The sequence below is a fragment of the Stenella coeruleoalba genome, assembly GCF_951394435.1.
Source record: "Stenella coeruleoalba genome assembly, chromosome: 17".
Taxonomy (NCBI): Eukaryota; Metazoa; Chordata; class Mammalia; order Artiodactyla; family Delphinidae; genus Stenella; species Stenella coeruleoalba.
Genome location: NC_137163.1, coordinates 8,132,179 through 8,148,631, shown reverse-complemented (window position 1 = coordinate 8,148,631; position 16,453 = coordinate 8,132,179). Strand labels below are relative to the sequence as shown.

Sequence of the window (16,453 nt, the reverse complement as noted above, 5' to 3'; positions counted from 1 at the left end):
AATTCTTTTATACTTGTAAAGTGCAATCTTATTTGACAGTTCCCCATGGAGGATCATACACACACACAGCCTAAGATTGCAAATGATATTTTATTAGGTTAGGACAAACATCAAGAATGATGATGATGTTTTCAAAGAAAAGAAAATATCCTTTTAGAATCTTACTAGAGATAGTCTGAGTGGGAAATATCCCCCATGTACATGAAAATGTTCACGATCATTCTTGTTTGTTCTAGGCCAGCGACAGTTCAGAAGTGCTGGCGAGTTCACATTACCCCATTCCCCACACCCTGCAGCAGGGAACAGCTATCGAGCAAATATTCTCAGCGTTGGTTACTACTATCCCAGTTCCATCACCGCTGAGTTATTCTGAAGCACGTGTTTTGCACTGTCTCCTAGAGCTTTCCCGCTGGGGCTGCTGACACTTTGTCTTGACTGCCTTTCCTTCCCTACTCCATGACCAGCACCCCCATACTCCCCAAATAAACCACTGTACTCATCTCCCTATGGAGGCTTCTTCTTCTGGGAGGCTGCAAATTTAGGAAGTGTTTTACAGTTCAAATGTGAGTCTGCATCTCACAATTTAGTCTCTGCAACAACCGTGGGACTCTCAAGTTTCCCTCGAGGCGGAAGAGTAGGAACATGGTATAACCAGATTCCAAAATACCGACTAGGTTTCTACTGGAATCCCACTCAAGTCTCTCTGAGCACCTCGTTTAATTTTCACGGTGGGCTGGGTACTTATTTGAAAAAAGATTCTCTATCTCCCTCTCTCTCTCTCTCTCTCTCTCTACCTACCTACCTATCTACCTACAAGCCTGTGCTCTGCAACGGGAGAGACCACAGCAGCGAGAGGCCTGCGTACCGCAAAAATAAAAAAATTAAAAAAAAAAAAGAGATGCTTCCATGATGGGGAGCCTGGAAAAGAGGTGAACACCTAATTGGAGTTGCTTTTAGAGATTATGAGAAAAGAATTGGAACAGAAGATATAGATGTCTGCTTTAAGAGTTTCGCTGTGAAGCAGGTCAGAGCAGTAAGTAGAGGGGAATGTTTTTATTTTGAAGAAGGGAGATGTTACAGCATGTTTTCAAATGTAAGATGTATAGCAGAAAATTCAGTGAAGAAGTAGAGAGAAGAGAGAATTGTCAGAGGGGGAAAAATGGTCCTTCAAAGGCAAGGGGAAATAGGAGGCAACACACATCTGGAGAGTTTGGTTAGATCACAGACAGTTCATCATAGAATCAGGACGGCCACAGAGGCTGAGCAAGGAAAGATGTGATGGTGACAGTATGTGGAGATGATCTTTTCATGCTTTTATTTTTTTTTTTCTATTTTCTTTTGACATTTTTTATTGGAGAGAATTTTGAGGCCAGGAGGATGTTTTTTGTTGCTGGTGGTGGTGGTGGTGATTTTTAATTTTAAATATTTCCTTTGTGGGTAACACCTCTTTGCACCTTCTGAAAAGTTATAGGATATTTATCCTTGTAATGAAGGAATTCTGACATTGGTCTGTTTTCGGTAATTTTACTTAGAACTCGTTAATTGCTTTTGATCTGAATATTCTAATTCTTATGTTTTTAAGCTCAAAAAAGCTATGACTTCTAAACTTGTTCTCATTTTGTTGGTGTGACCATAACTAATTCCTCGATTACACTTTCATCTAAGTGCTCTATATTTATAATATCTTGCATAGTTTTTAGCTCTTGTCCTTTAGCTACATTTTAGGAAGGCTCTTCAAGCTATTTTCCACATTTGCTTTGTTTCCCATGTCATTCCTTCTATTTAATCGCCATTGCAGACTTTAATTCTGCTACTTCAGTGCTAGTTTCCATTTTGTTCTTCCTTATCTCATTCAGCACCTGTTTATCTCTAACTATTGCCTTTGCCCCCATCTTGTTGCATTCTTACTTGTCTCCATTCTCTATTTTTACACTTGCTATGTCCTCTTGGACCCTATTTAGAATTGCCAAGTTTTCTAAAATTTCCCTTTGATTCCTGCCAAATATCATTTTCTTTTTCCTTTTTCTTTATTTTTTTTTATTAACATCTTTATTGGAGTATTATTCTTTACAATGTTGTGTTAGTTTCTGCTGTATCACAAAGTGAAACAGCTATACATATACATACATCCCCATATCTCCTCCCTCTTGCATCTCCCTCCCACTCTCCCTATACTACCCCTCTAGGTGGTCACAAAACACCAAGTTGATCTCCCTGTGCTATGCATCTGCTTCCCACTAGCTATCTATTTTACATTTGGTAGTGTATATATGTCCATGCTACTCTCTCACTTCATCCCGGCTTACCGGTCCCCCTCGCCATGTCCTCAAGTCCATTCCCTACATCTGTGTCTTTATTCCTGTCCTGCCCCTAGGTTCTTCAGAACCTTTTTTTTTTTTTTAGATTCCATACATACGTGTTAGCATACGGTATTTGTTTTTCTTGTTCTGACTTACTTCACTCTGTATGACAGACTCTATGTCCATCCACCTCACTACAAATAACTCAATTTTGTTTCTTTTTATGGCTGAGTAAGATTCCATTGTATATATGAGCCACATCTTCTTTATCCATTCATCTGTCAATGGACACTTAGGTTGCTTCCATGTCCTGGCTATTGTAAACAGTGCTGCAATGAACATTGTGGTACATGACTCTTTTTGAGTTATGGTTTTCTCAGGGTATATGCCCAGTAGTGGGATTGTTGGGTCGCATGGTAGTTCTATTTTTAGTTTTTTAAGGAACCTCCATACTGTTCTCCATAGTGGCTGTATCAACTTACATTCCCACCAACAGTGCCATCGGGTTCCCTTTTCTCCACACACTCTCCAGCATTTATTGTGTAGATTTTTTGATGATGGCCATTCTGACTGGTGTGAGGTGATACCTCATTGTAGTTTTGATTTGCATTTCTATGATGAGTAGTGATATTGAGCATCCTTTCACGTGTTTGTTGGCAATCTGTATATCTTCTTTGGAGAAATGTCTATTTAGGTCTTCTGCCCATTTTTGGATTCGGTTGTTTGGTTTTTTGTTATTGAGCTGCATGAGCTGCTTGTATATTTTGGAGATCAATCCTTTGTCAGTTGCTTCGTTTGCAAATATTTTCTCCCATTCTAAGAGTTGTCTTTTCTACTTGTTTATGGTTTCCTTTGCTGTGCAAAAGCTTTTAAGTTTCATTAGGACACATTTGTTTATTTTTGGTTTTATTTCCCTTTCTCTAGGAGATGGGTCAAAGGGATCTTGCTGTGATTTATGTCATAGAGTGTTCTGCCTATGTTTTCCTCTAAGAGTTTGATAGTGTTTGGCCTTACCTTTAGGTTTTTAATCCGTTTTGAGTTTATTTTTGTGTATGGTGTTAGGGAGTGTTCTAATTTCATTCTTTTACATATAGCTGTCCAGTTTTCCCAGCACCACTTATTGAAGAGGCTGTCTTTTTTCCATTGTATATTCTCGCCTCCTTTATCAAAGGTAAGGTGACCATCTGTGCATGGGTTTATCTCTGGGCTTTCTAGCTTGTTCCATTGATCTATATTTCTGTTTTTGTGCCAGTACCATACTATCTTGATTACTGCATCTTTGTAGTATAGTCTGAAGTCTGGGAGCCTGATTCCTCCAGCTCCGTTTTTCTTTCTCAAGATTGCTTTGGCTGTTCAGGGTTTTTTGTGTTTCCATACAAATTGTGAAATTTTTGGTTCTAGCTCTCTGAAAAATGCCATTGGCAGTTTGATAGGGATTGCATTGAATCTGTAGATTGCTTTGGGTAGTAGAGTCATTTTCACAATGTTGATTCTTCCAATCCAAGAACATGGTATATCTCTTCATCTGTTTGTATCATCTTTAATTTCTTTCAACACTGTCTTTTAGTTTTCTGCATACAGGTCTTTTGTCTCCTTAGGTAGGTTTATTCCTAGGTATTTTATTCTTTTTGTTGCAATGGTAAATGGGAGTGTATCCTCTATTTCTCTTTCAGATTTTTCATCATTAGGACACTACATCATTGGACACTACAATACATTATTGTAGTGCAGATTCGATTATGTAGATATATCAATTCATTCCCACAACAATCTATAAATTCAATGCAACTCAGTAATAAAAATATTTACTAATAGGAATTAATATTGATTAACTTGACAATACTGATTACTAGTAATGGATAATATTAATTAATAGTAACATGAATGCAGTGTGTATTGTGTCCCAAGTGCTCAACTAGGTGCTTTACACATTAATTTATATAGTCCTCAAAACAACCTTTTGAGGTATGAATGATCATTAATATCACTTTATGGACAAGGAGTCTGAGGCACAGCACAGAGGGATTAATAATTTGCTCAAGGTCACACAGCTGCTGAGCAGAAGTATCAGGATTTAACCCAGGTTCTCTGGCTCCAGAGCCCATTACTTTAATCATCTCTTTTCACTCTCTCTAAATGGTAATAGCAATAAAAATTCAAATGGCATTTCTGGAGGCAGAATTTGATAAAATTATTTGAAAGTTAACCTGGAATAATACACATGGAAAAACAATGAGGAAATGGTTGAGGAGGGAGGAGAGGAATTAGGGGAGATTCGTGTTCTAAATATTAAAATGTATTTTAAAGATGCATTTAATGCATTCACTTGTTCAACAAAAATTTATTGAATACCTACTCTTTGCCAGTTTCTGTTCTAGGTGCCAGTGACACAGTAGTAACAAGAACAGACAAAAGTCCCTACTTTCATGAAGCTTAAATTTTTGTTGAGGGAGGGAGATAGACAAATAAACAATTAAATACATGGACTGTCCAGTGGTGATACATTCTATGAAGAAAAATACAGCAGGAACAGGGGATAAAGAGTACTGGGATGGGGAAGGGGAAACTTTTAAAATATCGGGATCAGGAAAGACCCCATGGTAAAATAACACTTAAGGAAAAAAAAAAAAAAAACTGAAAGAAGGGAGAGAACAAATCATGAGGATATCTGGGAGAAGGGCATTCCAGCAGAGTGAACAGTACGTGCAAAGGCCCTGGGGTAGGAGGATGCTTGTCACATTTGTGAAATAGTAAGGAAGCCAAGGTGGCTGGAATGATCAGAGGGTAAAGTCGTAGAAGATAACGTCAGAGAGATAATGGCAGGTGGAGGTTATCAGGGGATTTTGCTTTTAACTCTGAATGACTAGAAAACAAGACTTGGTCTGATTTACATATACTATAAAATGATCATTTGGCTGCTGTGCTGAACAAAGAAGAATAGTGAATTTCTGGTAGACAGGTGACACCCATAGGTCCATGTTTCCTGACTGGATACATCTAATGTAATAAAAGGCACTGGAGACTGAGACTCTACATCAATCCCAAAAGCTAAGACTAATGAATACAACAGTGCCGGAAGCTAGAGAGAAATGCCACTGACAAGTGGAGCAGGATTGAGAAAAGCCTCATGAAACACAGAATGTTTCCTACTTTGCTACATTATTTTTTAGATTCTACATATAAGTGATATCTTATAGTATTGTCTTTCTCTGTCTGACTTACCAATTAGGGAACTTCTATTCCCTAATGCCACTTTCTGAGAAAGCCAGAGTATCTTTGCAACCACTACCCCACCTGCCACTTCCAGCCAAGACATCAACCCTTGAAATCACGGTGGAGGAGATGGCCTGGGAGATGTGGTACTCGCGAGTTACGTTACAAAGATGGCAGATGGAGACAGGAATTCTGCAGGGAATGGCAAGGATTGTGATATCTGTGTATTCTATCAACCCACAGATTACAGACTTGGTGGCAGATGTTGGAAAGCATCTGGTATTGTAGAGCTAGCATGAGATGAACGTCCCTGGGATGTGGAGCTGAGCTGGGAGAACCCACCAGCAGCTCAGCAACAGAACATCTAGCCATGACCTGTGACAGGGAACAGACTTAACGAAACTTGCCTATTTATCGGCACCCAGTCTGTATAGATCCGGCTTCATTTAGGGGTAGGGAAGGGAAAAGGATCCATTTGACATCCATGACAAAATACTGAATGAAATGTAGAATAAGAAATATTTGAGCACTTTGTGGATTCCATTACAAATTGTGTCCTTGAAAAAATGTATACAAAGTTAATCACTGAATTTCCACAGATAAACACAATATAATCATCACAGCACAGACATCAAATAGATTAGCTTTTCACAAGTATTCTTTACAAATGCTATCACAAAGAAGGAAAAACTAAACAGCAAATTTGATCTTCTTTTCATTAATTTAGAGTATCCAAGTATTATAAACTACTAAGGACTATATTAGATATTTCCTGAAGTACTAAGTTATCACTTAACATATTGACCACACTGTTCTGTGAAAGAAACAAAAGTATACCTAAGTGTCTACCTGATCTTTACAAAATGCTTTAAAATTCCAAGAAGATGCCTCAGTCGTTATAACGCAAGTCAGACACGGACAATGCCACAGTAAGGTAGAAGCCTAGACACACAAAACGACTCAGTGGATGAAACTTCGGTACTTCAATTGTTTCAATCAATAGGAATTATGAAGATGTTAACTTTTAGTAACACATATTTTTAATAGTAAGCATAAGTGAAGTTAGAATTTTATTTTTTAACTTTTGATGACTTTTTAAATTTAATTTTTAAGAAAAAGCTTTTGTTCTTTGAGCTTTACAGTCCTTACAAATACCTAACTCATGAGTCAAAAACAACTAATTCAGGGCAAGAAATAGCTACCTTTTAGGAGGAATAATGACAGAGGTATATAAAAGAAACGATAAAAGTAAATAAATTAATAATTAATAATTTAATAATTAAAAGGAATAATGATAGAGATAGCTTCACATCCATGTTACTTTTAGACAGTAGTCTAAAATCTTAAAAAAGTATATACCTCAAAGGAAAAAATGTTATACATAGTTTCTTATTAAGAAAAAAAAAGAACCATTCTGATTCTTTCTATGTAAATTATCTCATCTTCAACCAAACACTTCTAAAATGCCTTTTCTTTAATAAGCCATTTTTTATACTTTTTATGTGTATTTAACATGAAGATTTAAACAGATATAAAGACAAAAAGGATAACGGAAATAGAATGTTGTATTCATTTAAAAGATTCATAAGCAGAGATAGCAGAGGTCTTCTGATCAACTGCCTGGCACCCTGTAAAAGGTACGCAAATCATACGTCTTGATTTCCTTTTAGGAACATAGCAGTTACCATTTAATCTTTGGCTTTTCAGTTAGAATGGAAATTTCAAAAAAAAAAGAAAGGAGAATGCTGATCGCAGTGTCATTCAAATGTCTCTGTCGAAACACTGAGGTAATTGAGTTATCGCTTAGATTTCCCTATAGGATATTCTAACTGGCATAGAAGCATTTCCTTAATTTGTTGTAGTCAACAAGGACAATGCGATTCTTCCCGTTGTGTTTGTTGTTTTATTGCTTGACAACAAATTGTATTTGCTGTCTTATTACCTCAGAGTAAAAATACATAACTGATTACTCATAATCTGTTACAAAACTGGCTTTGGGAAAATGAAGGATTATTAAACCATTATAGAAACCTTATTCGTTAATCAAGTTTATAATCTTTGTGTCCCCCAGGTCCCTTTTCTTTCTCACAAGGAGAACCCCACGTTTCTTTCTCACAAGGAGAACCCCACGTTGGTTTATCTACTCTTCCCCTTTGAAACCTGAGTGACTGGGGCAAAGCTGACCCTACCCCTAGCTCATGAGATGAGATAACAGTAACCAAACATAAAATAATAGGAACGAAGAAAGGACTACCATCTGTTTGGCCAGAGATTGGTTTCATTGTCCAGGGTTAAGCTCCTCAGGATTTGTTAGCCTCTTCAGCTAAATTAGCCAGATCAGTCCAGAGGAGCTTTTGTTCCATGGCGATGGGAGAGGTCCTCTCTCTGGTCTTTCTCTGATTCTTTGTCTTTCCATTTTTGTGCAAGGTAAGAACACAAAAGCAAGTCACCCCAGTTACTCATGTAACTCATGTCAAGAAGGAAGTGCTCATGTCAAGAAGGAAGCAGGTCTGAGTACAGAGCTAACATATCAGAAAGGGCCTGACCCTCCCCTGACTGGGCCCTCCCAACCTTCCGTATCTTGTTACAAGAGTTGAAACACTTCTTTCCGGTTAAAGCCAATTCTGTTTGGAGTTTCTGCAGCTTGCAGCACAAAACATCCTAACTCATTCACAGAGCCTGTATTGAGGAATCGGAATAGTCCATATAGACAGATGATTTTTTTTTAAGTTTTATTTCCTTAAGTTTTTTCAGGATTGTCATCTATCCATGTTAAGTCTGTTCAGGCTTCTAAACAGCTTCTGTCTCAGACATTCAGCTCTGAGATCAAAGTTAGAGTCTGAAAGTCAGCGGAGGGAACACTACCAGTCATTAGAAGTCAGCCATATCAAAAGTGCACATATAGTTTTGTTCTCTATGTCTGTGAGTCTGTTCCTGTGCTGTATACAGATTCATTTGCATTATTTTTTAGATTCTACATATAAGTGATATCTTATAGTATTGTCTTTCTCTGTCTGACTTACCAAGCATAAGAGGGAGGGGGAGGGACAAATTAGGAGGATGTGATTAACAGATAAAAATTACTCTCCATAAAATAGATAAGCAGCAGGGATTTACTACAAAACACAGAGAATTATATTCGTTATCTTATAATAACCTACACTGGAATGTAATCTGCAAAAAAAACCCCAAAACAAAAAACAGAACACTTTGCTGTATTCCTGAAACTAGCGCAATATTGTAAATCAATTATACTTCAATTAAAAAAAACTGAAAAAAATACATATACAACACTTCTCCTCCCAAATAAAAGACAAAAAAGAGTTTTAGTTTAAAATACTATCTTGGGCTTCCCTGGTGGCGCAGTGGTTGAGAATCTGCCTGCTAATGCAGGGGACACGGGTTCGAGCCCTGGTCTAGAAGGATCCCACATGCCGCGGAGCAACTAGGCCCGTGAGCCACAACTACTGAGCCTGCGCATCTGGAGCCTGTGCTCCGCAACAAGAGAGGCCACGATAGTGAGAGGCCCGCGCACCGCGACGAAGAGTGGCCCCCACTCGCCGCAACTAGAGAAAGCCCTCGCACAGAAACGAAGACCCAACACAGCAAAGATAAATAAATAAATACACTCCTACCCCCAACATCTTCTTTAAAAAAAAAAAAAAAACTATCTAGTCCATATCATAAAAATAATATAAAGAGCAACAATGATGGCATCAATAAGTGCTCACTATGCTATGAATTTTATGTGTATTATCTTTCTTAAAAGCGATATTAGGAAAAAGAGGCCCAGAACCAGGTTAATAACTTGCCCAAAGTCACAAATCTAGTAAGCTCAATATCGGGAATTCAACCACACTTTTTTTAAGAGACCCAAGGCCTACTACATCTCCTTTCAAAGTTATTGGTAAGGAAAGTACTGATTACCATGTGCCGGGCATGCTCATGGCGCCTGTGATCTACGCACCCCTCCTCCACACTCTGTTCTGCCAGGTAGGAAGGCTGGGAGGCAGGAACTGCAGGTAGGAGGAGTTACAACAGTCACAGCGCCCCGGTCCCAGCTCTCCCTTCTCACAGGCCTTTGTTCTCCTACCTGAGCTGGTCCAAGTACATTTTCTGGCTCTCTCAGCCCAAAAGACCTCGATCACAAGTCATCAGGAGCCCTGGCAGGCCACGTTCCTCTAGGAACTTGAGGTTTGAACAAATGAGGCTACCTACCTTGGGCATGTAGACCACCAGATGCCCTGTTGTCTGAGCTCTTTTAGCAGAGCTGCTGTCAGGTTTGACTTCTGCAGGAAGGACAAGCTGAAATGGCTGAAAGCAAACAGGAAGTGTGGAGAGTGAGTGCGTATTACACGAGGGGGTTACTTTAAGAGGTGTTTTCATTACAAATTTAAGATTCACCATTTATTTAAAAAATCTGCTTAGGCTTATTAGGGAAAAAATAAAATATGGGCAATGCTTGATATGCATGAACGATTTTACGAATTTTAATTAATTGTCTGAGGAACAGTTAGTCACAGATCGTGACTGGTCCATTTATGAGAACATGGCTGATAAAGGATTTATAGATAAAACTTCTTGTCATAAAACATCAACACATTTCCATTTTAATGTCTTCAAGCTAACTGATATGAAAGCTCAGAATCAGCAAAAACTACTATTTCAAAAGTGATAAAGTTACAGTTGCTGTGAATGAAATCACTGACAATTTTAAATGGGTGCATTATTTTAAATGGGTACATTATTTAAATATAACTTCAAGCATAGGCTACCCATACATGACCATCTTATCAGCTCTGAAAAAAGTACTAACAAAACAAACACAGGTTAAAAATACAAATTTTATCATACCACTCCCGTCATTTAAAATCATGTGTCTAAAAAAACAGCACTCTGACTGGGTTTCTCTTTTTCTATTTTAAAATTACTTAAATCTGTTTTGAGGCAAGCTAGTTTGATTCAAGGCTGAGCTTCTGAAACGGGGACAGCCCAAAGGTTACACTTACCTTTCCCTTGACCATCACTCGCACGTAAGTTGGTTGTACATCAACATCGATTAAAGAGGTGTCCATATACCTTCAAAATTCAACAACCGAGTGTTATAATTTTCAAAACCATTTAAAGAAGTGTAAATACAAAGTCCCACTTGAGGGACCATTTTAAGTGAAGAAAGTTTACAATTTCCATGCTAAACAGGTCTTAGAATATTCATCTTAAATTCATGCCCAGACCGCCGGAAATTCAACATATCAGCAATTTCATTTTTAGACCCACAAGTACACTTGGCATTGATTGCCCCTTACCCCAAAATATCTGCGGCCTGAAACACCAGAGGTTTGCAGAGAACGGCTTGCCATGCTCCTTCATGAATATTTTATTTTAAGCCCCTAAGGCTGACTTGAATAGCCAGGAATGCTGAATCCACTAAGCTCCTGCGTCCTTAGGGCTGTCGATTCCCTGCAGCTGTTCTGCAGCTGCCCCATCCTACCTCTCCCGGAAGACTGGCTCCGGAAGCCCATCCTGCCCAGCAAGCCCAGCTCTCTCCCTCTATGGCAGTGACCTCAGGACTGGGGGCAATTGTTCTACACTTCGCGAGCAGAGGAAAGGTTTAGATTCCACATCACTCGTTAAAATAAGAAGTTTGGCCAAATGATTATTTTTATACATGTTAAAATATTTGAAAATGCAGCGATGATTCAAAAATCACAAACATCATGGCAGGTAGGACGATACAGGGGTGACAGGCTCAGGTTTTAGCCACCAGGCTTGTGAGGACTGACTCCACCTTCCCCTTCCTGCTTTATTACCCTGGATCACATTCCTTAACCTTTCTAAGCCTCTGTTTCCTCACCTGTAAAATGAGGATACAAATAGTGCCTATCCCCTAAGATTGCTAAGAAGACACGTGCACCATGCCTAGTACATAGTTAGTGGTAATAAAGCATTGTTACAATTAATGAAAAATTAAAATAATTAAAAGTAGAGTCAGGTTTTCCTACAACTTCATGTTTATTATCTACCACTTTAACTATGGATTACAGATTCTTTTTCGTGCTTAGGGCCGCCTAAAGTTCCTCTGCCCCGACCTACAAGGGTTTTGCATGTGCTGTTCTCCTCTGCCTAAAATAATCTTCTACCAGTCCTTTGTAGAGCTCGCTACATCTTATCCTTCAATTTTCAGTGCTCACGTCCCTGGCTTTCCCTTTTTCTCCAGCCATCCCCTACACCGCCAACTACCAGACTACACACACCATTGTTCTCCATCCCTGAACTCTGTCCTTTTCCCGTACGGCACTCTTCTCCCTTTGTAATTACCTATTAGATGCCTGCCTATGTATTGTCTGCCATCCCCACTGGGCCGTAAACCCAGGAGAGCAGGGACTGTATTCAGAACAGGCTGGTTACAGTCTCCCAGTGCGTGGCATGTAGCAGGCATTCTACAGCTATTGGAAGAAATAGAAGCAGGAAGCATACACGAATGCATGAACTTTCATGCATACATCCATGTGCCAATGAAGATAACAAGGAATTTTAGTGTAATAGTTTGGACAGAATCATGCGAATGGAAGGATTTTTCTACTTAGACAGGAGAAATATCACCGGTCCTTGAAAAGGTACATGCACGGGGAAATGAGGAAAGTTTTCATCTGAGGATTAATGTTAAGTAGCTAATCGAGCTAAAAGGAGAAAGAGGCACACATTCACTGAACTCCAGGAATAAGGCCTAAAAATGGAAAGGACTTAAAAGGATGAAAAAGGGAATGTTTAACTGAAAAACAGCAGAAAGGGAAGCTCAGGGAGTTGGAGCAACAGAGAACATGCAGTCAGCTGGAGGAGGGCTGGAATGGAAGGCAGCGCTTCTTAAAGGCAGGTGACCTGGCAGCAAGTGGGCAGAAGGGCTGTTGGAGGCGTGGGAGACGCAGCTGAGTGTGATGAGGGAGGGCTGCACTGAGAGCCGGCCCCCATTCACGCCGGCCAAAGATGGACACACCCCAAGTGCCCGTCAGTGGGTGAACGGATAAACAAAAAGGTGGTCTCTGCATTCAATGGAATATTATTCAGCCATGAATATGCTACAACATGGATGAACCCTGAAGACATTATACTGAGTGAAAGAAACCAGACACAAAGGCCAGATCTGATTCATTTATATGAAATACCCAGAATGGGCAAACTATGGAGACAGAAAGCAGATGAGTGGTTGCCAGGGGAAGGGGGGAAATGAAGAGTGACTGCTTATGGGGTACGGGGTTTCCTTATGTGTGAGAAAATTTCCTGGAAGTAGATAGTGGTAATGGTGTCACAACATTGTGAATTTACTGAATGCCACTGAGTTGTACAATTGAAAGGGTTGAAATGGTGAATTTTAAGTTATGTGTATTTTATCACAATTAAAGAAACAAAGTTGGACCTAAGACTGAGGGTTCACATTCTGGCTTCTCCAATTACCATGTTTACTTTCACAAGACTCACCCTCCTTGGGTAATCCCAGGATAACAATCTCTCCCATGCCACTGGGTTACTGAGAAGTTAAATGAGATAGAGCATGTAATAAAATCCCTCAAAAATAGAAATGCCTTTATTACAACTCATGAATGTAAATGTTCATTGATTCCATCGTCAAAATCATTCATTCATTCATCCATTTACTCCTGTACTTACTGAGCTCCTAACGGGTGTCAGGCACTGTTTTAGGTGTTAGAGACATAAAGAGGTAGGAACAAAAAAATAAAAGTTTCTGCCTCAACTACACATGTTTCAAAATACAGGTAAATTGAGAGTTTGTCAGGTAGAAATAAAAAAGCAGGGAGAGGTGGAAGGATGTGCTGAGGCAGGGGTGGTACTGGTCTATACTGGATGGTGAGGCAGAGAGGCCTCTATAATAAAGTGACATCTGAACAGAGGCCTGAAGGGCATGAGGACACCTAGCGTGAGAGTGATACAGGCAGAGGGAGGCACAAGGACAAAAGTACTGGGGCCTCGGTGGGTCTGAAAGGGCTGGAGAAGCAGAAAGGTCCTGAACGTGGATCCTGAAATCATCAGCAGGACAGAGGAAGTGAGCCAGGACCTGGAATCTTCAAGGAGGGAGGCAGATGGCCCGGGTGTCTTTAAATGGCTTCAACAAGGAAGCGTGGAAGGTGACGCAGGCTGATGGTGTGAATGTCACAGCTGTAGACAGTTGTGGGTTGGGGGAGAGCAGCTGTCAGGATGCGGGAATGAGGGGTAAGCAAGCAGGGAGTGCGGGGGTGAAACCAGTTAGGATGTAGGACGTGGCCTGGGAAGAGGGGGCAGCCAGTGATAAAGAGGCCGCTGTTCATGTTTAAGAACTCAAGGGGCTGTGACTGAGAATGAAAATAGCAAGAAATGCCATGAAATAAATGCATAATAAAAGGTCTTTACCTATATACAGCCAGGTCCAGGACGATCTGGTTACGCTTTTCATCATCTCTCAAAGAGAAGTCAAGTCTAAGGAATAATCCATGTGGGGGGGGGGGGAAGAGGATGTTTTTAGCGATACTTTATAGATAACCCCATCCCAGTATCAAAAGAAAATTTGATAAAAACTATGTCATAATCTTCAACGACAAACTTATTTTGGTAGCTGGTCAATAAAATCTGTTAGTTTAAAAATTTCAAAAGAAACCTACAACATATTCATAAATTATTCCTGTTTACATTGTTTCAATATGAGAATCCTGAACTACATAAAAAAAAAAAAATTAGCATCAGTGCAGAGACAGAGACACCTGGTGGTTAAAGTTTTCTTTTCCATTTCATTCGGGTTTGCAAGAAGCAAACTAAAACACAGAATTATTGATGGGGAATTACATGTTGCATTTGCTTGCCCTTATCCAGCATTCCATTAAGTTTTAAGCAGTCTTGTCTTTTTTCATCTCCTTTCATTGGTGACCTTTCCCTAGCCCCCGGAAATGCTGAGATGCTGCCCATGACCTATCACTTCCATTTTATAGAAGAAGAAACAGGCTCAGAGAGGCTGACGTAGCTGGGGAAGAGGTCATGTGAGCCTTGGAGGCAGGATTTCAAATCTCAGCTGTACCCTGAGATTGAGTCCTAGGTATAACTTCCATACTGTCGATGTACTGTTCAGAATTACTTGGTTAATTTTATTTTGAATGTTTCACTTATCATATTACTCTGCAAAGTATAATACCCCAACAATATTAAAGAATGTAGGCTAGATTGTTTGGAGAAATGTAAGGTTGTCCCCCAGGTGTGGCTGCCAGCAGGATGTCTGCTTGTGGCGGTCACTCTCACTTGCTTTCAACACTCCTGCCCGGCGGGACCTCTTCAGGTGCTCCAATGACCCACGCATTCTCGATCTCATCTCTGGCGCTTTCCTATATGCTTTCTCCTCTGCCTTGCTTGCTTATTCCCCCATGCTCCAGCCACCAGCTTCAACTCTCCCGTCATCCATCTCTTGAAAGGTAATTTCAGGGAGGTTTTCTATGGCAGAGACTGATATTCCCCACTGTCTGCTCCCCCTTTATCCATAGTAACAGGGTCCCTGATTTTAATGAGGAATATGGCTCTGCAGGGTAAAGACCACATTCCCCAGCCTCCCTGGCAGCTAGATGAGATCATGTGATTTAATTCCGTAAAGAAAATGTGGTTTGGTGCTTTCCAGGAATTTTCCTTAAGAGAGGGGGTGTGTGCCACTTAACAGGCTATTGCAACCATCCAGGCAAGAGGAGGTTGACTTCCTCTAAGGTGGTGGCAATGGAGTGAATGAGAAGGGGTGGGATTCTGGTAATTCTGAAGGAAGAGCTCACTGATAACAGGAGGGAGAGAAGAATTGAGGATGAATCCGAGGTTTTGGTCTTGATACCCAGTGGATGCTCACTCCTGAGCTGGAGGACCTCTGAGGACCTGATGGTACGTGGTTGTGGGGATAGAAGTGAGGATGTCTGCTTTAGCCACGATAAGCCTACGACACATAGTTTCTATCCACACAGGAGAGCAGATAGCTAGGTGCATATACAAGTCTTGAGCTCAGGGAAGAGGTTGGGTCTGGTTGTAAGTAAAGGAAGGATAGTGTTGAAATCATGGGATTTGGTGAGATCTCGAAAGAGTGAATGTGGAAAGAGAAGACAGCTGAGGAGTTTGCCCCAGAGCACTTAGGAGACAAGACAGAAAGGATCCAGCAAGGCAGAAGATGAGAAGGTAGTAGAGTCAAAGAATCAGAAGCAAAGGGAAGAACCTGTTTGGAGAAGGAAAGTATGATCAATCTGGGCAAATCTGTTAGGTTAAGTAGATGGCTGAGATTTGAAAAGATGTGACTGAATATAGAAATGATGTGAACACGGAATATAAAAACGATGGGACTGCAGAAGCTTCTGTGGTCTCACTAGGGGCACGCAGAGCCCAGAGGGTCTCCCTCAAGCCCTGCTGTAGCCTGAAGAGACAGTCTCCCCACTAGATTTTTAAGTTCCTTGAAGGCAGAAATCTGTCATATTCACTTCTGTATCCCCAGGGATTAGCATCATGTGTTGTGCTGCATTCATGACTTCTGGATAAAGAAGGGGTGTGTGTGTGTGTGTGTGTGTGTGTGTGTGTGTGTGTGTGTGTGTGTGTGTGTGTGTGTGTGTGTGTGTGTGTGTGTGTGTGTGGTGGGGTGAGGTGGGGGTGAGATTATGAACTTGATCATGGAAACCACTAGAAATGGGCTAGCACGGGCAAGTCAGACACACCACCTATTACCTACGTGGCCTTGGGCAAGTCATTCACCTCTCAGTTCAAGTTTTTGACCTGTGAAGAAGAAATACTGCCTACCACACAAGACTGCTGTGAAGGGGACGTGAATGACGCCTAGGAGTGATTTAGGACAGCACCTCTTCTACTGTGGTAACAGCACAGCAAACGAAATGATCAAAGTAAACAGGTTCTGAGCAATGAAGCCAACAAGATCGAGTTCGTAG

At 40.5% G+C, this 16,453-nt stretch overlaps 1 protein-coding gene across 2 annotated transcripts in view; it reads right to left on the bottom strand.

Annotated features, from left to right (window-relative positions):
• DNAAF11 (dynein axonemal assembly factor 11) overlaps nt 1-16,453 on the bottom strand; it is a 75,593-nt gene that overhangs the window by 23,069 nt on the left and 36,071 nt on the right. For both annotated transcript variants that reach the window (XR_013824670.1, XM_079902183.1), the window contains exons 8-10: nt 13,917-13,982; nt 10,523-10,592; nt 9,732-9,827 (exon numbers count right to left, since the gene is read on the bottom strand). Coding sequence is in view for 1 of the 2 variants with exons in the window: in XM_079902183.1 (XP_079758309.1) it covers nt 9,732-9,827; nt 10,523-10,592; nt 13,917-13,982 (232 nt within the window). In the remaining variant the exon portion in view is untranslated. The remainder of the gene's footprint in view (nt 1-9,731; nt 9,828-10,522; nt 10,593-13,916; nt 13,983-16,453) is intronic.